Source organism: Cordyceps fumosorosea, assembly GCF_001636725.1.
Source record: "Cordyceps fumosorosea ARSEF 2679 chromosome Unknown scaffold_9, whole genome shotgun sequence".
NCBI lineage: Eukaryota > Fungi > Ascomycota > Sordariomycetes > Hypocreales > Cordycipitaceae > Cordyceps > Cordyceps fumosorosea.
In genome coordinates this window covers 736811-759610 of record NW_017387309.1, presented here as the reverse complement: position 1 = coordinate 759610, position 22800 = coordinate 736811, and the positions used below count along the sequence as shown (strand labels likewise).

The following is a 22800-nucleotide window of genomic DNA, read 5'->3' as shown; positions in this document are numbered from 1 at the left end:
AAAAAAAAAAAAAAAAAAAGGAGGAGCAAATAAATATAACGCGTCCTCGTTGATTCTTGTCCCTGCGCCCGTAAGGCTGAGTCGGAGCAGGAAGGGGAAAAAAGAAGTGGTGCTGTTTTTCTGTTGTTCTGTTGTTGCTGCGCGTTTGCCTGTCTCTGGACGAGGAGACCGACCGATGGACCGTGGGCCGAGAGCGGAACCTTGTCTTGCCCAGGTTGAAGGATTATTGGGGAAGAGGGCACGTGTGGTAGGAGAAGACGGGGCTTTGACGCAAATTACTTGTTATTTTCAGCAAGAGATGTTGGAGACGCGGTGAGGAAAGCAAATAATAAAGTAGACGAGGGAGAAGAGGAAAAAGAGGTTGGCGGGTGAGGACGGGGGGATGTGACTCTTTTTGAGGACGTTAGTGATGTATGTATGGGGATTGGAGTATTGGGGGTGAGGAGGCTTTTGAATGGAAAGTTTCTTCCTTGTTGCCTATCTCTTTTTGGCCTGGTGCTAGAGGGGAAAAATCAAACGATTCGACAGGGAAGAAGACGGGCGTCCAGATTAAGGATAGGTAGTAGAAAGTGGCAGGCAAAAGCAGGCCACTATCCGGAGACGAGGCGATAGCTGGAGGGCAGGAGGGAGGCAAACGGGCAGGCCAAAGCCAAGGCAAGTCGCAGCCGCACCGCCTCCAAAGCTACACACAGCTTACCTACATACATACATAGCAACTACCTGGCCGAATGAAAACGCCACCCCATGCGCTAAAGAGATTGGATCGGTAGCATGCCGGAGTTTTACTTTTTGGGAGGGGTGTATTAAGATTACTTGTTGCTGATAATTCTTTCAAGAGAAACAAATGCAAGGCAGAAGTCGCAGCAGCGGCAGCGGCAGTGGCAGCAGGAGCAGCAGGAGCAGCAGGTGACGCGCCGCGATTCAGCACCAGCCAGTCCAATCGACCAGGGTCCGCTCACTAGCGTCATCGGCCCTGGCTGAGGACGAGGAGGAGGAGAAGAGGCTGGGCTGAGGTAGGGAAAAGATGCAGGCAGGGAAGGCGCAACGAAAGAGGGCCGCAAGACCAGATGGAGATGGATATATGTACGTCCGCATGTATTTAACATATCGGAATGAATCCAATAACGAGTTACAGGTATCGTGGCGGGAGGTAACTAGACAAGTCCCTGAGTGCTGGCAGGCGAGACAAACTGGAGCCGAGGCCACCACCAGGTTCACATGGAGGGTAACTAACTACCTGTAACAAGGTACATACATAAGTAGGTAAATACCTACTGTACCTAATTCCTTCTTTCCAACCACTTCACCGGGCGGTGTAATGAGACGAGAAGAAAACCATGGTCTCGCCGACCGGCTGCACTCGGCCGGTCATGAGCACAACCAAGCAAGGCAGGCAGGCAGGCAGGCAGGCAGGAAGCAGGGGGGGGGACATCACGGCATTTCTTAGTCAAGACACCACACCTCGCGAAAGACGCGTTCTGCAGGCTGGAGCTGGTGGCGTGAGGAGAAGAGAGAAGGCCACAAGACATGCTGCGAGGAAGCTGAAGAGGGGAAAGTGTATAAAAAAACGCCACGCCGATGGACGGGCGGCCCAGTGAAGCCTGCCACTTCTTTTTTCTCTCCCAATCGCCAAGTTTTTGATGAGAAGAAATTGTTTACCGCCATTAGGTCTTATTTCCCAACATCATCATTCCCGTCCCTTGCAAATCCCGGGAAGGGGCTGGCCGCCGGACAGAGGGGAAAGCCGGGGGGGGGGGGTTTGCTGCACAGGGCGGCGGCCGGCGTGCTGGTGGCGGGCGGTTTGCGTGTCGCCCGTCCACAGCAACGCACACAACGTACGAGCCAGGCTATTATTAAACATCTTTCTTTTTTTTTAACAGCAAACATCATGCAACAAGGCCAAGAAGAGAGGGGGAAAAAAGGGCACGCCTAGCTGCAACAAGGCCTGCGTTTTTCGTGCAAAGAAGCGGAGTAATAATGAATCGATTCGAAAGGAAAAAAAAAAAAGTGGCTTCCCGGTTCGTCCCCGCCGCTTCGGCTGCTGGCCGAAGCTATCACTGCATCCGGATTCGTTAGCACAGATTGGCCACCACCGGCGAACTCGCGGCGTTTCAGCTCGGCCATCGATCCGTTCGTCAATCTCTCTGGCAAAGAGTGTCCACTTGCGACGGCATCTCTCGATCCCTGACCACGTCATTTATGAAAACGCATATTTATTAATGCAAATTTACATCCCATCGCTCACCCGCAGTGCATTGACAGCGCATCACAGTGCGTATGCTGTAACTCTTTTATTCTACCATCAAATGCTCCCTTCACAAAAGCGCCGCTAGTCGTAATGCATAAATCCCGTCCATTGTTTTCCCATTTCCCACTTTCCATAGTTGCTCTATATCAATGACTCGCCGCGCGGTGGCACGGCCTTCCGCGATACCTCGCCCCTAGGAGGCAGCGGCGGTTGCTGCTGCGTCTGCTGCGTCGGGCTCCGTCCCGTCACCGGTGACGACCCAGCCAAGTGCGCTGGCTTCTTCACGATCGGCGGCTTGCCGCTGCCGCTGCTGACACTCCCGCGGCCCTCCCTGGCCAGAGACTGCTGCGAGGCCGCCGACTCTGGCCGTGGCGGCAGCGACGAGGCCATCGGCGTTGGGGTCGAAGGCACCTGCTGCTGTCCCGCCGTGCGTCGTCTCGGCGGCGGCGGAGGCGGTGGCTGATGCTGTTGCTGCTGCTGTTGGCGACGTTCCGAATCGGTGCTCCGCCGCGGCAACACTGAGCCTTGATCGTCCGCCATCGCCAGCCTGCCAATCTGCGCGGGCAGCCTGCTAGCCGCGTCTGGCGCTGATGGCACCGGTCGTCGTGATGGTGACGGCGTCGACACAGTCCCCGGCATCATCGGCACCTTTTCGAACGGCGAGCTCGACAGGCTGCTGCTATCCGCCCCGGGAGCCGACACCGATACCCACTCGGGCTCGTCGTTGCCCGCGTTGAAGAACGGGTTTGACGGTCGCTGCGGGTTGAGCCTCATCGGCAGCCCGTCCCTCCCGGTCGGCACCGCGACTTGCGCACGCGCCGTCTGTCGCCCGCCCTCTAACCACCACTTTTGCCGGTCTGAGCTGGCCGCCGGCAGCCCAGGCTCCACCGGTTCGAACCCAATCAGGTCCTCCTCCTCCTCCTCCTCCGTGTCCAGATCGCCCAGCACCGACCCGCTGCCGCCGCTGCCCAGCTCCGCCTTGCGCCGCTCGTACAGCTCTCCGCTAATGGCCTCGCGCCGGCGCTCGTCCACGATGCTGACCGTGCACGCAAACGTCCCGTACACCGGCCGGTGGTCCGAAAAGCGCAGCGGCGCCGAGTTATAGCTAAGCTGCCGCAAGTTCTGTCCCCTTCGTAGAATGCGATCCGTCCACGCCGGGATTCTGGCCTTTTCACTACAGCTTGTTAGTTGAATGGGGCAGTGAATCAAGACGAGGAAACGTACGAGCTGTCATAGGTATCAGTTCCCACGTCAAACTTGTACGTGGGCATAAAGTTGATCCGTGCTTCCGAGTAAAACGGAAACACCAGCCCGGCAACCATTTGTAGATTCAGCTGATCATTTTCGTACAGCTTTGGCAGATTCCTTTGCTGCACCAGTGTACGCGTAATCTCAGAACCGAGTCCGACGCGATAGTTGAAGTCCCCAAGCCAGATAATGGCATCTACACTTGTAAGCTCGAAAACTTGTTTGGGCAGGGTAAGGCACTTACCGTGATCGTCGATGCCGCGATTTCGCTGAAATCGCAACCCCTGGTGAATCGTTGCGTAATCTCTATTTCTTTCATCATAATTTGCGAAGCCGGCTGCCAGATGCGCCGTGACAAAGCAAATGTGCGTGTTGGCGTAGTCTAGTCGGATCGCAACCGCGCCTTTGTTGCCCGCCATGCCAGACATACCCGTCTTCTTGACGCTACCCTCGACATTTTTGATGTTGGGCAGGCTAGACGCCTTGACGAATATGCACAGCGCAGCGCCAACTAGCTGCCCGCTGCGCAGTAGTACGTACAGCTCGCCACCCATGCGGTCCTGCCGCTCGTTCAGGGCATTCTTGACGGCCTGCTCCCAGAGGTACTTGCGCGACGGGTCGCTGTTCATGATTTGCTGCGGGCTGAGCTCGAGGATTTCCTGAAATGCCACCACGTAGATGTCAGGGAGCTCCTCACTGACCTCGGGCGGGAACAGCCACGGCGACAGGTCCTGGCCAATGCCTTCCGTCTTGCCGTTGAGGTTGAACGTGCCGACCCAGAGATTAATATTCTCAAACGACGTGTATTCATCGCTCCGCTTGCTGAGCTCCGCCGAGATAAAGTCACTAATGGGGTCAAAGAGGTGCACCGGCGCTTGTCCGATCAACCGGCCAAGCAGCATGTCAATTGTGATTTGCCGCGACGGGTCGACAAAGTTGTTGTGGTACAGTCGCTGTACTGATTTGCGCATGTCAGCCACAGCACCGGCGAGCGACATCTTGCCGTGGCGCGTAAACGACGACTTAAGTGCGCCGGTGCCGGCGTAGATCTTGGACAGCGAATCGCCATTGTCGGCCCATAGCGTCGAGTGACGCATCCAAAAGTCAGAGGCCGCATAAACGCCACGGTGACCGAGAAACGCCTCTGCTGCCATTTGCGAGATCAGCGTCTGGATCAGGTTTGTTCGGTCCAGGCAATCGAGACAGTTTGTGCGAAAGACGCCCTCTTGCTGCAGCACGACAATCATCCTCGTATCCTTGCTCCGCAGATGCTTATCATCGTCGGCTTCCTCGGCCAAAAAGTAAGCGAACCCATCAATAGAGTGCTCAATATAACGACGAATCTCACGCGCGGCTTCATACCCGCCCGGGCCCTTGGTCTCAGCATGAAAGTCGTAGTGCGTTTGTCGCAGCATGGCGTGGTCGTCAATCCCGCCTCCTTGACGGAGACGACTCAGAGGACAGTACTTGATACCAGTCTTGTAAGCATTGCTCAACTCAACCTCGCCGGGCTTCGTTTCGCTCAGCAAGTTGACAATGTGCACCGCACTATACATGGTCTCGAGCTCCTCGAAGTGCTTGTTAAAAGCGGGCTGCGTAGCATCCGGGGGTCTTGTTATTGTGAGCTTTTGTCGTCCGGGTATCAGATCGGCCGCCTGTTCCCAGAAGACAGGAATCGAGCCACGGATCTGAACGTAGGAGAAGACGGTGCCCGTAGCGCTCCAGAAGATGGTTTCCGACTCGACAAAGTTGGCTACATGGCCGTCGTCGTCGATCCCGCGGGCATTGAAGCGAGTACCAGCTCGGCGACAGGATAAGCGAGAAATAAGTGTTAAATATGAAGCCCGGCCACTGTTGCCTTTGCGCGGGGAGGCACTCTGCGGAATCGTCATGGTCTTGCAAAACCCGCGAATGGCAGAAGTCAGAATGCGGGATTCATCCAGCGCTTCCCGCTCTTGTGGTAACAGCCGTGAGCGGAACTTGACAAGGGGACTAATCATGAATGAGTTCCACAGATACATGTCGTTGAAGCTATCAATATGGAACGAGTCGGCGTTGATTGGGCGGTCTTGAAGTCGATTCGTCACGTCAAAGTCGGTACTGTAGTAGAATGAGCCATTGCTCAGAATCTTGCGCAGCTCGTGGCACGGATGTTCGACGACTACATCACGGTGGCTGAGGCTCTGGCCATAAGACTGGGAGCTGTATGTCGAGGAGGCATCGGATGGTTCGATTTCGTAGGACTCGAGCGGCACCACATCGTCGTACTCGTCGGAGCTGAGGCAGTAAAAGGCGACGCTGACAATCTTCTCGACCGTCTCGCCCGGACGCACCGTGGCCGTGCGGGTCGCATGCGTGATGACGGACAGAAAGACCTCGTTGTTGACAGCAATCAGGCCGAGGGTGCCGTAGACGGGCCGGTGGGTGAGCGGGCGGAAGTCGCGCAGCAGCGTCTCGGTCATGGGCGCGAACTCGACCATGCACCTGGCGACGGCGGCCCTGTTGGTGGCCGGCAGCGATGTGTAGGAGCCATTGGGGCCGGTATCGCTGGCCGAAGCGCTGTACCGCAGGATGAGGGCGTGCGTCGGTGAGACGATGGCGATGGCGCGGGAAGGGTGGTCGCGGATGTAGAGCTCGCAGGACTTTTCGGGCGACGGCGGCTGCGACGTCCACTGGTGGTCCATGGTCGGCAGAGGATGCAAGAGGGCGCGGGCAAACGCACGCCGGAAGACTGCAGCTCAGGTAGGAAGGAGAGGTTAGGCGCCGCGCATGGTCGAGCTGGTGTGGATGCAGGACTGAGGGCGCAGGATGACGTCGTGGTCTGTGGCATGCCAAAAAGCTAAAACAAGCATATTCCCAGCCAACAAAATTTATGGCGGAATTTCAGGCACATCAGCCGTGTAACAACTACTCGGGTTTCTTTCATGATTCTTCTTTCTCTGCTGCTTGTAATTGGTGCTCTACAAATTCTATAGCTGCCGTGACAGGCACGTTTGACGTAAATGCAGTCATGTGGGAGTAACGCCAGTAACACCCCGACTGGAGATAGAGACAGCCGGTTACTTTCAAAAAAAAATCCTCATCTCAGCATTCGTATCATGTCGCTTGTTTATCGTGTAAGCAGGCTGTCCACTCGGACCGCTTGCTTGCGATGGTGCCTCCCACCCAGATTTTCACCAACCCGTCAACCCGTGGCACAACAGCCTCGAAAAAAAAGATAAAGAATAACATGACTTCAGATTCGACATTGAGATCATGCTCTCCATTGGAAAGCGTTCAGTCTCTTCCTATCATATGTTTATTTGTAAGGAATCATCACCAGCCATTTTTAGGATGAAGAGCCAGAAATTTTTACTGCGTGCCACAATTCAGATAAAATACAGCAGCCAAATTTTGCTTACCTAAGGGGTTTAGAGTGGGCTTGTTCATTTTGCCAGTGTGGGTCTGAAGTACCTTGCGCGCCTTTTGTCGCTGTGCGGATACCTATGTAGGTACTTGAACAGCCTGGTCATCCAACCGTCTTCCAGCCATCAATCTATCCTGCCTTAATCTCAGTTCACTTCATTCTTTTTTTCATAGCTTCATCACATCGCGTATGCCGCCTACCAGTACCTCATCCATCGGCTGCGCATCATCCCCGCGACCTTTCTTCTAACAAGCCATGAGTGACTTTGGTTCTTACGGCGGCTCCGACGAGGAGTTCGCGTCGGTGCGCAAGTACAATGCCTTGGTGGTAAGTTGTTAATGACTGGCGTGCGACGCCCAAAATTGGTCGCAAAACTAACCACGGTGCGCGCAGGAGTCCGACTCGGACAGCTTCGAAAACTGGGAAAACCTGGTCAAGGCATGCGAATCCCTCGACGGCGGCCTGAACCGCAACTCCAGTCCCCAGGCCCTCGCCGCGTTTCGCGACGCGTACGACCGATTTCTCCTCAAGTTCCCTCTACTCTTTGGCTACTGGAAGAAATATGCCGATCTCGAATTCAATATCGCGGGACCTGAATCTGCCCAGATGGTACGTTTGTGCCTCATACACGGAGCAGGGCGCGAACCAGCAACTGACTAATCGGCGTGGAACAGGTGTACGAGAAAGGATGCGCCAGCATCACCAATTCTGTCGACTTGTGGACGGACTACTGCTCCTTCACCATGGAGACGACCCACGATCCACATGTCGTCAGAGAGTAAGTTGATAGTCTTTTTCCCCGCCAACATATCACTCAAAACAGCACGCGCTCGCGCATCGATCCGTGGCCGCGAGCCCTGACAGACCCTGCCCCTGCAGTCTGCTGGTGAGATATCCGGTGCTCCCCAACTTTCTGGATGCTCCCTTACGCTCTGCCAGTGAATATGCCTCTGATCGCAACATACCTCTTCCCCCGGTTGAGAACTGAATGCTCCACCACCCGATGCCCAGCATCACTTCCCTCGTCGGATACTCAGTCTTGAAACTGGATATCATCACATCATGGCCCTTGTATTTACCCTCACTCCCACGCCCCTGATCCACGTCCTCCTTCTGAGAGTTCAGCTAACACACCTCGCAGGCTGTTTGAGCGGGGAGCCTCGTTTGTCGGACTAGACTTTCTGGCCCACCCATTCTGGGACAAATACATTGAGTACGAGGAGAGGCAAGAGGCGCAGGATCGCATTTTTGCGCTGCTGGCTCGCATCGTTCGTATCCCGCTGCACCAGTACGCGCGCTACTACGAGCGCTTCCGCGCGCTCGCTCATGCAAGGCCCTTGACCGAGGTTGTCGATGCCGAGACGCTCACCAAGTTTCAGGCTGAGGTTGCAGAGGAAGTGCCTGGTCAACGGCCAGAACTCGAGGTGGAGCGTGACGTGCGAGCCAAGATTGACGGCATGTACTTTGAACTGTTTCAATCTACGCAAAGTGAAGTGTCGAAGCGTTGGACGTACGAGTCTGAGATTAAGAGGCCGTACTTTCACGTTACGGAGCTGGAACATGCCCAGCTAAGCAACTGGCGCAAATATCTCGACTTTGAGGAGGCCGAAGGTGACTACAGCCGCATTGTGTGCTTGTACGAGCGCTGTCTGACGACATGCGCGTTCTACGATGAGTTTTGGTTCCGCTATACGCGGTGGATGTCTGCGCAAGAGGAAAAGGAGTCGGAGACGAGGAACATTTTTATACGCGCGGCTACCATGTTTGTACCGGTGAGCCGACCCGGCATCCGGCTACAATGGGCCTACTTTGAAGAGAGCACAGGTCGGGTAGGCGTGGCGCTGGGGATCCACGAGGCCATCCTGACGAGGCTGCAGGACTGCATCGAGGTGATAGTGTCGTGGGCCAACATGGAGCGGAGGCAAAACGGCGTGGACGCTGCAATTCGGGTGTACAAGGACCAAATTGACGCGCCGACGGTCGACCTGTACACCAAGGCGGCGCTGGTGGCGGAGTGGGCGCTGCTGGTGTGGCGCGACAAGGGGTCTGCAGAGGAGGCGCGCGCCATCTTCGTCAAGAACGTGCAGTGGTACGCGGACAGCCGGCATTTCTGGGACAAGTGGTTCGACTTTGAGCTCGGCCAGCAGCAGGCCGACGGCCGGGGCGCGGCAGACCAGGCGGAGCGACTGCAGCACGTGTTTGAGGAGCTGCGCAGCAAGAGCCGGCTGTCGGGTGCATCGAAGAGGGAGCTGGCGCAGACGTACATGAGCTACCTGGTGCAGCAAGGCGGCAAGGAGGCGATGAAGCGGTTCCTGGAAGTGGACCGGGAAATGTTTGGGCCGGCGTCGGTGGGATCGGCGAAGTCGGCGTCGTCCAAGGAGAACGGGGCGACGCTGCCGGCCGGGGAGCTGGACGAGGCGAGCCGGCGCAAGGCGGAGACGACGTGGCTCAGGTTTTACGAGGCACACTTTGAAGCGCCGGCGGATGCGCAAGAGACGGCAGACTTCCATTAAGTAGAGTGGGGAGTGAAGGAACTTGAAGGGAGCTGGTTGTGCTGAGAGGATGCAACAAGGCAAAGGATGTATATGTAAGGGGTAGTAATGTGATGGCTATAGCTAGGCGGCCCAGCGCGGCCAGGAAACCAGGGCGGTATAGTGTTTGGACTATGTGAATGAAAGCCAAGTGTACTATTTATCGATTGATTGAGGGTGCGAAGTTAATTTCTTGTCACGGCGTGTTTTGGTGATGTGCATATGTTGAGTGAATGAAGGGGCTGCGTGATGGGTGGGGAGAATGACGGGTTGAGTGACTACCAAGAAGGGAAACTAGAGAGGATTAATTCAAAATGTAGTTGGAACGAAAAGCTTGTGAATTTTACCGGGTATTTGGCGTGTGGCGGTTCACGGTCCGGTCAGTTGAGCCTCAAGATGACCCGATTCCGGCTGGGGCTATCGGAGACCGACCCGAGCAGATGGATGTGTCAGTCAGCAACAACCGACCGACAGCGGCCAACGGCCATTCACGGAGCATTACGGCAAACTAAACTCTATTCATTACATTGCTTTACCACAACAAGCATTTGCCACTGAGTGATGTCAATTCCGCAGTCAACCTTAACATCGGATCATTTGTTTCGGCCAACCGGGTACCTTGTTTTTTGGCTTTGGCTTGCTCGGCTTCCCTCGTTCCACATCGACCCATTTTCTCACGCTCTCTTTTTTTTTTTCCTCTGCCTCAGAAACCAAAAGAAGTTGACCCGCCCACGACCCGCCGGGTCTGAACCAGTCAGGTTCTCGTAATTTCAATTGTGCCTGTGAGCAAAGGGTGATAACTAGCACGGGTAGCTTTATCAATAAGGAATAAGGAGATGAATCTGTCACAGGGCACGCGGTCCTCGGCTTTGCATGCCCAAACACAACCGGGATCCTCCTGCTCCATTCATATCCCATCCATATCCATCCAACACGCCCTCTCGTCTGCTTTGTATTTCTCAGCCTGACTCCCCCACAGTCGTTGCCACTTTGTTCTTCCTTTCTCTTTTTTTTTTTCAAACCCTGTAAATCTTGTATCACCAAATCCCATCTCTTGATTCATAGTGAGTTTGCGGCCCTCCAATTCCGGCTTTCTTTCCCCGAGTCATCACCGAGCTCAAGCACGCCATTGTCTTTATCAACCCCGGCTGCGCAAACTCATATTCTTCTCCCTTTGCAAGTCTGCTAACCCGGCCGTTTGTTTCAAGATGGCTTCCTTTTCGCGCCAATTTTCCCGCGTCGCGGCCCGCAACGCCTTTGCCGCCGCCGTCCCCCGGCAGGCCTTCCGTAGCGGCCGCCGCTTCTACTCCTCCTCCTCCTCCTCGGCGCCCAAGCAGTCCTCCTCCTCCAGCCTGCTCTACCTCGGCGGTGCCGCCGCCGCCGGTGGCCTCGGCTACTGGTTCTACGCCAACAACTCCTCCCCGTCCACCACCGCCACCCCGACCAAGGCCGACTACCAGGCCGTGTACGACGTGATCGCGTCGCGCCTCGAGGAGAAGGACGACTACGACGACGGCAGCTTCGGCCCCGTGCTGCTGCGCCTCGCCTGGCACGCCTCGGGCACCTACGACAAGGAGACCGGCACCGGCGGCAGCAACGGCGCCACCATGCGCTTCCACCCGGAGTCGAGCCACGGCGCCAACGCGGGCCTGATCGCCGCGCGCGACTTCCTCGAGCCCGTCAAGGCCAAGTTCCCCTGGATCACCTACTCGGACCTCTGGATCCTCGGCGGCGTCTGCGCCATCCAGGAGATGCAGGGCCCCATCGTGCCCTACCGCCCGGGCCGCTCTGACCGCGACGTGGCCGCCTGCACGCCCGACGGCCGCCTGCCGGACGCGACGCAGGGCGGCGACCACCTCCGCAACATCTTCTACCGCATGGGCTTCAACGACCAGGAGATCGTGGCGCTGTCGGGCGCGCACGCGCTGGGACGCTGCCACCGCGATCGCTCCGGCTTCGACGGCCCGTGGACCTTTTCCCCGACGGTGCTGACCAACGACTTTTACACGCTGCTGCTGGAGCAGAAGTGGGATTGGAAGAAGTGGGATGGTCCCAAGCAGGTATGTCCAGCCCAAAAAAGACTTTGGTGCAAACTTCAAGGATCAGGCTAACGCCATTGCAGTACGAGGACAAGAGCACCAAGAGCCTCATGATGCTGCCGACCGACATGGCGCTGGTCAAGGACAAGGCCTTCCGGCCGCACGTCGAGCGCTACGCCAAGAGCAACGACGAGTTCTTCAAGGACTTCTCGGCCGTCGTCCTGCGCCTGTTTGAGCTCGGCGTGCCCTTTGCCGCCGGCACCGAGTCGCAGCGCTGGGCCATGAAGCCGACCTGGGACGAGAGCAACTAAAGTTTGTTGTTGTTGTTGTTGTTGTTGTTGTTGTTGACCAGAGAGAAAATCGTGTTGTAGACATGGAGAGAACTTTAGACGATAGACGGCTAGGACAGGTCCAGCCCGAGTGGCTACTTTGTCATGTTAGATAAGAGACCATTTTCTGTTTTCCTTTTTTTTATATAAATGTACGATTTTTACCTAAAATCATCTTGATATAGCTGTCCCTGGCATAATGACACAGTGGCGTAGGGACGGGAATAAGGGGTCGCCTGTGATCGCCTACCAGCCACCCGTGCCGACGCCATGTGGCTGCCATCTGATCTGTAGCAACTCGGGCCAACTGGATCGGCAACGCATCGTGAGAGGTTTGAACAAGTGCCAGGACTAGAAATCGCATCCTCTACCCCTTCTTCATGACAGATTGCGACGACTCTTGCTTGGCTCTGCCATTTTTGGCGCGCCCCGCCTGCTGATAAATACACTGTCCATCATCAAGGCACACCCAAGGACGTATCGCAAGGGCGTGGCTTGGTCCCTGGTGCCAGAGGCTAGCTTCTTGACTAGCCGATTTATAATGTAGTGCCTTTTTTCTTTCTAATCGGAGCATTATTCAGCATTGTCTCCGTAGTATTCTCCGAAATATCTCCTCGTTTCCTTACAGTGATGCGAGAGATTGGTCGTTGTTCGGGAGCACATCGAGAGCAGCAAGACAACTCCCAGCTCAGTCTCATTCAATGTATAGGAATATTCAGGAAATATTTTTAAATAGTCCATCACCAAATCACTTGACGTAACTAATGAGAAATGCCCAACCTAGTCGATATTTCATCACCCTCCTTGCGGGGCTGTTGCGCTACGATTCGCTTCCGAAGTGGCGGCAGTAGCGCCGGCACGTCATTGACCAACCAAGAGAACAATGGTCTCACAGCCAACCCCTCCCGGATACCGGAGCAAAGTATAAAGGCGACAGTATCTCCTCTTGTCGGATATCTGTATAATACAACTTGTACATGACATCTGTTGCGGGCTTACCCTACCAAACGTCGTTGACAGTGACAACAGCAACCAGCCGTGCCAGCTTGCGCCGTCCTGACTTTCCTCGTCTACCTCTCACCACATCTACGACATCAGTTAGCATCGCCAATCACTCCGCCGTGGTCATGACTCCCTGGAGCACCGTCAACAAGGCCGCTCCCGGCGTGCCCTTTTACACGCCAGCCCAAGAGCCCGCCCCCGGCTCCGCTGTCGACGCCAGCTCCGACGTGCCCTCGCTCTTCCGGCCCATCAAGGTCCGCGGCCTCGAGCAGCACAACCGCGTCGTCGTCTCGCCAATGTGCCAGTACAGCGCCCACGACGGCCACCTGACCGACTACCACCTCGTGCACCTCGGTCAGCTCGCCCTGCACGGCGCCGGGCTCGTCTTCGTCGAGGCCACCGCCGTCGAGCCGCGCGGCCGCATCAGCCCCGAGGACAGCGGCCTGTGGGCCGACTCGCAGGTCGCGCCGCTGAAGCGCATCGTCGACTTTGTGCACTCCCAGAACGGCAAGATCGGCATCCAGATCGGCCACGCGGGCAGGAAGGCGAGCACGCTGGCGCCGTGGCTCGGCGGCACGGCGGACAAGACGCTCGCGGACGCCGCGGCGAACGGCTGGCCGGACGACGTGGTGGCCGTCAGCCCGATCCCGTTCGCGGAGGACCACGCGGCGCCCAAGGAGCTGACGGTGGCGGAGATCAAGGGCCTGGTCAAGGCGTTTGCGGACACGGCGCGGCGAGCGGTCGAGGCAGGCTTCGACACGATTGAGATTCACGCGGCGCACGGCTACCTCCTCAGCAGCTCGCTCTCACCACTCAGCAACGTAAGTTGAGGTTTTCCCCTTCTCCTCCTCCTCCTCCTGATATACAAGAACCCGCCAACTGACAACATTTCCCGCAGCAACGCACCGACGAGTACGGCGGCAGCTTCGAGAACCGCACGCGCCTGCTCAAGGAGGTCATCGGCGCCGTCCGCGGCGTCATCCCCGAGACGATGCCGCTCTGGGTGCGCGTCTCCGGCACCGAGTGGATGGAGTCCACCGGCGCGCCGTCCTGGGACCTCGAGAGCACCATCCGGCTCGCCAAGGAGCTGCCCGCGCTGGGCGTCGACGTGCTCGACGTCAGCAGCGGCGGTAACAGCGCCGCGCAGCAGATCCCCAAGGACAGCAAGCGCTTCCAATCGGACCTGGCGCGCGCCGTGCGCAAGGCCGTCGAGGCGGACGGGCTCCCGCTGCTGGTCGGCACCGTCGGCTACATCGAGGACGGCGGGACGGCGGCGGAGCTGGTGCAGGAGGGCGCGGAGGCGCGGGCGGGCGACTTTGCACTGCTGGGGAGGCAGTTCCTGCGCGAGCCGGAGTGGGTGCTCCGCGCGGCGCACGGGCTCAAGGTGACGGCGAAGTGGCCGAACCAGTACCACCGCGCCGGGCCGCGGGCGACGTTTGATCGGCCGTTTTAGCCTAGCCGGGAGTGTGTGTGGTGGCGGCGCATTGAGCCGGGTTGAGCGTTAGGTATGTGTGTGTATAAAGAAGGGTAGAATTAGATGGTACTCTGCAACTAATGCGAATTGACGCACATACTGAAACTTCCCGAGGTAGTTGTCTACGTGTTCGCTCGTGGTTGGTGTCTCTTGTGGTGTCTCTTGTTGGTATTGAGTTACCAGCTTGCTGTGGCTGAGAGCTGAGGCCGAGCCGTTCCCCCGCCAAGCATGGAAACACAAGGACACGTTTATCAAGATGGATCAGCGCGATTCGCATTAACGAGCCGGTCCGGACCTAGGGCTGGCATACGAGACTGTTTGATATGCAACTAGACTACTGAAGCATCTGCATGCTGCTGCATGCCGCTGCAGACGGCGTTGTCGTTGTGGCCAGATATCATCTACAACGACAACCCCGGGGGACGACAAGGTGTCAATTACCATCCAAGATCCACACACACGATGTGCCAGATTTCGGGTGATTCAGCCTACAGCGGCTGGGTTTATATTGAGACAGGCAGCTGAAATGCGCCTGTGCCCGAGACCTGGAAGCTTGGCCATGCCTGCTCATATGTATGTGCACCTGGATGGGACGGACATGGCAAAGGGAGAGGTTGGGAACTGTACTGTACCTGTTGGCCGGGAGGGAGGCTACTTGGGGGATACACTCGAGATTTCAATTAGCTTGGCGCGTATTAAACCCCTTTGAATTAGCTTTATCAATACCATTCTTTGTCCTGTTGATGTGTGAGTAGTTATTTGTCGAACCTGGTACCCGTTAGCATTGGATTTGTCAGTGGAGGGCCGTGTGGGACATCGGGTACATATGGGCGGTAAGGAATTCGCATGATTAGCCAGGTACCACCTGTCCGTCGATGGTAGCCTACCTGTTATTAGTCGCCGTGGCGAAAGGCCGCCTGCTCCCTTGAGTTTGTGCCAGCTGGAGCTGCTAGTTAGTGGGCCCCGCTGGCGCAACTTTACTGATGTACGTCAATACTTCAGGGCCTCTCAGCGCTGGACACGGTGCCTGGGTCCGTCGCACAGTGCAGCTGTTAGCGCTCTAGCCCGCGGCCCCCCTGGCTGCACTCTAGCACCCTGTTTGTTGCCCCTCCCTTCAGTCGTCAGGTCAGCGATCTGTCTTGCCGCCATTGGAAAGGGACACTTGTTCAATTGAGCGCCTCGTCCCAGCTCCCCACAATGCCAGCCTCCCCCACGCCCTGCCCATGCCTACATTTACCATCAATCATCCAAACCTCCGACCGTCCCTTCTCTTTCTTGCTTCCGCAACATCTGGATCAACGTTCAGTGTCGCTCATCCTGTCCATTTGTCCCATATACCCCCCCCTCGTTTCACACTTCACACACACACAACACATTCAAGATGCAGCACAAGCGCATTTGCCTCGGCCTCTTCGCCGCCTTTGCCAGCCTCGTCACCGCCGCCGACGATTCCGATGTCACCCAGCTCACCGGCAAGACCTTTGACGACTTCGTCAAGGCCAATGACCTGGTCCTCGCCGAGTGTAAGTAATTTCGCCAATCCTGCACTCGCCTCGTCCAGCAATCGCAGCACGTTCGCTAACACCGCCGCCTCTTTCAAGTCTTTGCTCCCTGGTGCGGTCACTGCAAGGCCCTCGCCCCCGAGTATGAGGAGGCCGCCACCACCCTGAAGGAGAAGAACATCAAGCTAGCCAAGATTGACTGCACTGAGGAGGCCGACCTCTGCCAGACACACGGCGTCGAGGGCTACCCCACCCTCAAGGTCTTCCGCGGCCTCGACAACGTCTCCCCCTACGGCGGCCAGCGCAAGGCCGCTGCCATCACATCCTACATGGTCAAGCAGTCCCTGCCCGCCGTCTCCACCCTCGAAAAGGACACACTCGAGGACTTCAAGACGGCCGACAAGGTCGTCGTCGTGGCCTACGTCGCCGAGGACGACAAAACCTCGGCCGAGGTCTTCAAGACGGTCGCTGAGAAGCACCGCAACGATTACCTCTTTGGCTCCGTCGCCGACGTCGCTGTGGCCGAGGCTGAGGGTGTCAAGGCCCCCGCCGTCGTGCTCTACAAGAGCTTCGACGAGGGCAAGACTGTCTTCAAGGGCAAGAAGTTCGAGGCCGATGCCATCGAGGAGTTTGCCAAGACCGCCGCCACGCCCCTCATTGGCGAGATCGGCCCTGAGACCTACGCTGGCTACATGGCCGCCGGTCTTCCCCTCGCTTACATCTTCGCCGAGACCGAGGAGGAGCGTACCGAGCTCACCGCGGCTCTCAAGGCTGTTGCTGAGAAGCACAAGGGCAAGGTCAACTTCGGTACTATTGACGCCAAGTCCTTTGGTGCCCACGCCGGCAACCTGAACCTGAAGACCGACAAGTTCCCCGCTTTTGCCATCCAGGACATTGAGGGCAACAAGAAGTTCCCCTTTGACCAGGAGAAGGAGATTACCGAGAAGTCCATTGGCAAGTTTGTCGCTGACTACGTCGCCGGCAAGATTGAGCCCAGCATCAAGTCGGAGCCCATCCCCGAGTCCCAGGATGGCCCCGTCACCGTCGTCGTCGCCAAGAACTACGAGGATATTGTCCTTGATGATAAGAAGGACGTGCTCATCGAGTTCTACGCCCCCTGGTGCGGCCACTGCAAGGCCCTCGCCCCCAAGTACGACCAGCTTGGCGCCGCCTTCCAGGAGTCCGAGTTCAAGGACAAGGTCACCATCGCCAAGGTCGACGCCACCCTCAACGACGTCCCCGACGACATTTCCGGCTTCCCCACCATCAAGCTCTACCCCGCCGGCGACAAGAAGAACCCCGTCACCTACAACGGCGCCCGCACCCCCGAGGACCTCATCGAGTTCATCAAGGAGAACGGCAAGTACAAGGCCAGCGTCACCATCAAGGAGGAGCCTACCGAGGAGGCCGCTCCCGCTGCCTCCGAGGCCAAAGAGGAGCCCGCCGCCGCCGAGGAGGAAGACCACGACGAACTGTAAATGGTCATGTATTAGTCAAATCATAAAATGGGAATGTTTACGATTTTGTTTTTTGTTTAATCCGGTCGCCGCAGCTGCACCGATGGATGATTTTATAGTTTTCTGCGAGTCAAGCCATATTGAGGATCAAAATAGATCATGTACTCCGAATCGAACTGCAATTTCGTCACTGCTGTCTGCCATCTCTGCCGTGTCTGCCATGTTTATGAACCGTGTATATTCTCTGCAGTAATGTTGTACAATTGTGCAGCTTCAATTACACATGTCAATGTTATTGAAACCGCCTGGCTATGTAGCATTCCCGGTCTTCCCGTGTTCTTCCGGCCTGCGCTCTTTTATTTCTTCTTTTCCTGAGCTATTTGCTCGAGGTTCTTGACGTAGTTGGTCAATCGGGTGACGGAAGCTTGCAGTGTCTACCATCATGTCAGCAATTGCATCAGTAATTGGCCTTATAGGGAACAAGGGGCCGACGAACGTAAATATCCTCGGTCAAAAGGTCGTTGGAGGTCTTGTACTCTTGCACGAGATAGGTGTAGACGCTGCTGCCGGCGACGGTGCATCCGAGGAGGAAGCCAAACAGACTGGGGAAAAAAATCGTGTTAGTCTCCTTTTGCGGTCCGAGATTGAGTGATGAGAGGGAGAGGGAGGGGACGCACCCGCCGCGGAACGCGCCCATGGGCTTCTTGGCTGCCAGAGGAGCGTCGGCCATGCGACGCGCGGTGGTGTGGAAGCCGCGGCCGGCGACGGCCGCGCGGCTCATGAGGACTCTCGATGCGGCGCTGTACATGATTATGGAGGTGTGTGGTATGTAGACGAATCGGTTCGAGGGCGTGGAGAGGTTGGTGGTTGCGCTGGCTGATTGGGAGGAAGGGAAAGGCGATGCTCGGGTTTGGGGGAGCGAAGGGTGGCAACGCAACGGAAGCTGATTGGGGCCCTCGGCTTGGGCCAGCTCTCCACTGCTGAGAAGCTGACTTGCCCGACTTGACGGACGTTTTTTCCACCAGGCACACGACAACCCGGTTTCGAACGGGTGCAACATCAAAAAACAAAAAAAGAATCATGCAGATTTAAAACCTGCGAAAAGGACAACATGAACAACTTCGGGGTTATTGAGCTCGCCGGGGCCAAGACGACCTCGGCGCCCGGCTGGGCGTACGTCCCTGACACACGCCTCGCAGCCCAGCAAGCCGCGAGCACGACGACAACGAACCGCAAGCGTGCGAGGAACGCCCCCGGCGGCGGGCTCACGCTCAGCGACCTCACGGCGCGGCAGGAGACCAAGGCGCGCAAGGAGCTCGAGACGCTGGACCGCGATGGCGGGCGCGACGCCACGATCCCGCTTCCTGGGAAGAGCGGACGCAGTACGTGACCGAGCCCCCCCCCCCTTCTCTACACTGTGGAGGGAAAGAAAATGGTTTTGGTTAGCTTATTGACGAGGAAATACAGCACAGGGAAAGCACACGGCCAACGTGCGCAAGATTCTACAGTCGCAAAAGACGTTTGCCAACCACCTCGACGACTTCCTCGCCCTGCAGGCGCTCAACGAGGCCAACGCGGCGGCGGCCGCCGCCGCCGCCAGCAAGCGATCCGGCGCCGCAGCACGCAACAAGGACATCTCCGCCACGCCCGGTGGCGACACGCCAATGCCCGACGTGGGTGAAGGCTCGGCGGCGGATGACGGGCGGCCGTCGACGCTGCTGGCGGCGCCGCATCGCCCTCCACCGGCCGCGCACCCCGGAGACACCGACCCGCTGCTCGTGAGCCGCGTGCCGCCGCTACCGACCGACGCGGAGATGAGGCGGCTGCTGGCGGCGCCGCCGCTCAGCTACGGCGAGGCCCGCGGCAACTGGGCCGGTGGTGAGGGCCGTGGTCAACGCCCGGCGCCGCGCGGGTTCTGCGAGGTGTGCGGATATTGGGGCCGCGTGCGCTGCCTCAAGTGCGGGACGAGGGTGTGTGCGTTGGACTGCCTGGAGACACACCGCGAGGAGTGCGTGACGCGGTACGGCATTTAAGAAGACGCGCGTGGGGGAGGGAAGGGAAGGGGAGAGCTTTGTTTGTGTGTTGATGGCGTTTGATATGATACCCGATGTACAGCATCATTGTTATAATACTACGATTTACTGGGACCCAGTGTGTGTAATGACGACGCTCTAGATGTGAATAGCGAAGCGGTAACAGTGACTTAACGCTTTCCATCTTCTGAATGGAGGTATCATGTCCGATCGGACTGGCCAGTTCCTAAGCGACAACTACGAAGGCACGCTTCTCCTACAAGGTTGATAAACGTACAAGGTTGATAAACGCGTATGACTAGGAGTAAAGCATGGGATCGATTACTCATTGAGAGGTGGCACGGGACAACATCTTACATGATGGAGTGCTGCCTGCAAGGTATGACTGGTATGTTGATAATGCTTAGACGCTAACTTTCATAAGATGCTATTTATTTTACGATTTTTCATCCTGCTGTCTCGGTGGGATTTATTCCGTATGCTAGTCAACACTGAATCATATGTGGTTGTCACAACTGGACTCATCTCACAGCATCTGTCTGTAGTCACCACCGATTTCGGCACATTGACTCAACTCCAATACAACACATATGCGACACCTCCCGTACCTTTTAAATAAGTCTATATAATTAACTATTCAACACATACTATTTCAGACAGCATTATCCAGTTCTATTGAAAAACATCCCTTCGCCGAGGATCTGCCGTGTGACTCCCAGACTACATCTACCCCACCTCTCCCAACTCCCCTCCCAAAAAAAGGGTTGCGCTGCCCCTCCACGGATTGACGGTCCTGCAAATAGCACTTCCACCGCTCTTTTTCCTCGTTTCGCACCGCCCTCGTCTGCCCGCCATGCCGTCCGAGAAGGTTGACGCTGCCAAGGTGGCCGATGGCGCCTCCAAGGAGCTCCCCATCCGACCCAAAGAGAAGAAGGAGAAGGCGCCCAAGCCCAACAAGAACGCCGGCCTCGAGGTACCGTGACACGCCTGGGACGCGCCTTCCAGAAGAGGGAATACTGATGTTGTGTGTGAAATAGCGCCCCGAGCCCGCCGAGTTCATTCAATACCGTCTCGATTTGTTCGACAAGATCAAGGCCAGACAGGATGCCGAGATTGCTGGTATGCCCAAAACGACCTGTGACCCGCGGGGGAGGGGGTTGCTTGCATTGTAGCTGACACCGATGTTGCAGCCCAACCGCGCGAGGAAATCACCATTACTATGCCCAATGGCAACGAGACCAAAGGAACCTCGTGGGAGACCACCCCGCTGGCCATTGCCAAGGGCATCTCCAAGAGCCTCGTCGAGCGCACCGTCATTGCGCAAGTCGACGGCGAGCTGTGGGATCTCACCCGCCCGCTAGAGAAGAGCTGCAAGCTCGAGCTCCTCGATTTCGAACACACCGAGGGTACACGGACACTGGAAACGTCTTCGAGGACGAAATGCTGACGCTAGGGTCTAGGCAAAAAGGTCTTCTGGCACTCGTCTGCCCACGTCCTCGGCGAGGCCTGCGAGCGCCGCTTCGGCTGCTTCCTCTGCAACGGCCCGCCGACCGAGAACCCTCCCGGTTTCTACTACGACATGGCCAACATGGAAGGGTGCGTGTGTCCCACAAGCATTAATTACGTGCTGGTGTGACGAAGGGGACGCGGGCGAGGGGAAGAATATGTAGCAAGCATGCTAACAGCCGCTGCAGACAGGTCGTCAGCGACGATGACAAGAAGGCACTGGAGACCCTCTCGTCGTCCATAATCAAGGAGAAGCAGCCGTTTGAGCGTCTGGAGATGACCAAGGACGAGCTGCTGGAGATGTTCAAGTACAGCAAGTACAAGGAATACTTTATCCAGCAGCGCGTGCCCGATGGCACCAAGTCCACCGTCTACCGCTGCGGTCCCCTTATTGACTTGTGCCGCGGTCCTCACGTGCCCAACACTGGCAACATCAAGGCCTTTGCCGTCCTCCGAGTATGATACTTTGGATTCCCAAGAATAACCGCCACCTTTTACTAACGATTTCTGTTCTTCCCCAGAGCTCCGCCGCCTACTGGCTGGGCGACTCCAAGAACGAGTCGGTGCAGCGCATCGCTGGCGTTTCCTTCCCCGATAAGAAGGCCCTTGAGGAGCACAAAACGTTCCTGGCCGAGGCGGCCAAGCGCAACCACCGCAAGATCGGCACGGACCAGAAGCTCTTCTTCTTCGACGAGGTGTCGCCCGGGTCGACCTTTTTCCTGCCGCACGGCGCGCGCATCTACAACACGCTCATGGACGTCATCAAAGCCGAGTACCGCAAGCGCGAGTTCCAGGAGGTCATGACTCCCAACGTGTACAAGTCGGAGCTATGGAAGACGTCAGGTCACTGGGGCCATTACGCCGAGAACATGTTCACGTTTGAGGTCGAGAAGGAGCAGTACGGTATGAAGCCGATGAACTGCCCCGGTCACTGCAAGATCTTTGGCCACGCCGACGTCAACTACCGCGACCTGCCGTGGCGCATGGCCGACTTTGGCGTCCTCCACCGCAACGAGTTCTCGGGTGCGCTGTCGGGCCTCACTCGCGTGCGCCGCTTCCAGCAGGACGACGCGCACATCTTCTGCACCGTCGCGCAGATCCGCGATGAGATTGTCGGCTGCTTCGACTTCCTCGACTCCATCTACAGCCTCTTTGGCTTCGAGTACCGCCTCAAGCTGTCCACGCGCCCGGAAAAGTACATTGGCGACATCGCCGTCTGGGACATGGCCGAGGCTAAGCTCACCGAGGCGCTCGATGCCTTCACCTCCAAGGTCGGCAGCAAGTGGGAGATCAACCCGGGCGATGGTGCCTTCTACGGACCCAAGATCGACATCACCGTCTACGACGCGCTCCGCCGCGAGTTCCAGTGCGGCACCATCCAGCTCGACTTCAATCTGCCGAAACGCTTCAAGCTGCGCTACGTCGCCGCTAAGGACGAGGACGCGCCGGGCGGCGGCGAGGACGAGCTGGACCTGCCCGCCGGCTACGCCCGGCCCGTCATGGTGCACCGTGCCATCCTCGGCTCCGTCGAGCGCATGTTCGCCATTCTCACCGAGCACTTTGGCGGCAAGTGGCCCTTCTGGCTCTCCCCCCGCCAGGTCCTCGTCGTCCCCATCATGCCCGCCGTCAACGACTACGCCGTCGAGGTGCAGTCCATCTTCAAGGCCAAGGGCCTGTACGTGGACGTCGACCTCAGCGGAAACACGTTCCAGAAGAAGATCCGAACCGGCCAGCTGGAGCAGTATAACTTTATTTTCGGTACGTCCTCGATAACTATCCATGTCAATCCCATCTCCCCCCTCTCCGCCTTTCCTTCCATATCAAACTTCTTTTGCCTCTTACGAACGGCAACGCTAACCTCACATAACAGTCGTCGGCGCCGAAGAGGAAAAATCGCGCACAGTCAACATCCGTAACCGCGACGATCAGGCCACGCAGAGCAAGGGCGAGCTGGTCCCCTTGCAGGACGCGCTGGATCAGATGATCAAGCTCAAGGAGGAGAGGCGACGCGTCAACAAGTTGTAA

General features: G+C 57.3%; 8 protein-coding genes across 8 annotated transcripts; 6 read left to right on the top strand and 2 right to left on the bottom strand.

Annotated features, from left to right (window-relative positions):
- Nucleotides 1-2389: 2389 nt before the first annotated feature.
- On the bottom strand, nucleotides 2390-6180 carry ISF_04420 (endonuclease/Exonuclease/phosphatase; the record flags this gene model as incomplete). Its single annotated transcript, XM_018848026.1, has 3 exons — nucleotides 2390-3422; nucleotides 3473-3692; nucleotides 3741-6180. 3 exons carry the CDS (start codon nucleotides 6178-6180, stop codon nucleotides 2390-2392), a joined length of 3693 nt encoding a protein of 1230 aa, XP_018704982.1.
- Nucleotides 6181-7157: 977 nt separating this feature from the next.
- On the top strand, nucleotides 7158-9415 carry ISF_04419 (mRNA splicing protein (Prp39); the record flags this gene model as incomplete). Its single annotated transcript, XM_018848025.1, has 4 exons — nucleotides 7158-7229; nucleotides 7296-7511; nucleotides 7577-7680; nucleotides 8044-9415. 4 exons carry the CDS (start codon nucleotides 7158-7160, stop codon nucleotides 9413-9415), a joined length of 1764 nt encoding a protein of 587 aa, XP_018704981.1.
- Nucleotides 9416-10641: 1226 nt separating this feature from the next.
- ISF_04418 (cytochrome c peroxidase) lies at nucleotides 10642-11783 on the top strand (the record flags this gene model as incomplete). Its single annotated transcript, XM_018848024.1, has 2 exons — nucleotides 10642-11493; nucleotides 11556-11783. The coding sequence occupies 2 exons, from the start codon at nucleotides 10642-10644 to the stop codon at nucleotides 11781-11783; spliced, it is 1080 nt and encodes a 359-aa protein (XP_018704980.1).
- A 1145-nt stretch (nucleotides 11784-12928) lies between these two features.
- On the top strand, nucleotides 12929-14256 carry ISF_04417 (NADPH dehydrogenase; the record flags this gene model as incomplete). Its single annotated transcript, XM_018848023.1, has 2 exons — nucleotides 12929-13624; nucleotides 13702-14256. The coding sequence occupies 2 exons, from the start codon at nucleotides 12929-12931 to the stop codon at nucleotides 14254-14256; spliced, it is 1251 nt and encodes a 416-aa protein (XP_018704979.1).
- Nucleotides 14257-15658: 1402 nt separating this feature from the next.
- ISF_04416 (protein disulfide-isomerase) lies at nucleotides 15659-17257 on the top strand (the record flags this gene model as incomplete). Its single annotated transcript, XM_018848022.1, has 2 exons — nucleotides 15659-15800; nucleotides 15879-17257. The coding sequence occupies 2 exons, from the start codon at nucleotides 15659-15661 to the stop codon at nucleotides 17255-17257; spliced, it is 1521 nt and encodes a 506-aa protein (XP_018704978.1).
- A 335-nt stretch (nucleotides 17258-17592) lies between these two features.
- Nucleotides 17593-18044, bottom strand: ISF_04415 (hypothetical protein; the record flags this gene model as incomplete). Its single annotated transcript, XM_018848021.1, has 3 exons — nucleotides 17593-17670; nucleotides 17733-17838; nucleotides 17914-18044. The coding sequence occupies 3 exons, from the start codon at nucleotides 18042-18044 to the stop codon at nucleotides 17593-17595; spliced, it is 315 nt and encodes a 104-aa protein (XP_018704977.1).
- Nucleotides 18045-18347: 303 nt separating this feature from the next.
- Nucleotides 18348-19269, top strand: ISF_04414 (Zinc finger, HIT-type; the record flags this gene model as incomplete). The annotated part of the gene is made up of 2 exons (XM_018848020.1): nucleotides 18348-18618; nucleotides 18704-19269. The coding sequence occupies 2 exons, from the start codon at nucleotides 18348-18350 to the stop codon at nucleotides 19267-19269; spliced, it is 837 nt and encodes a 278-aa protein (XP_018704976.1).
- Nucleotides 19270-20122: 853 nt separating this feature from the next.
- Nucleotides 20123-22800, top strand: ISF_04413 (threonine-tRNA ligase; the record flags this gene model as incomplete). The annotated part of the gene is made up of 7 exons (XM_018848019.1): nucleotides 20123-20242; nucleotides 20307-20388; nucleotides 20460-20675; nucleotides 20730-20865; nucleotides 20964-21231; nucleotides 21297-22533; nucleotides 22646-22800. 7 exons carry the CDS (start codon nucleotides 20123-20125, stop codon nucleotides 22798-22800), a joined length of 2214 nt encoding a protein of 737 aa, XP_018704975.1.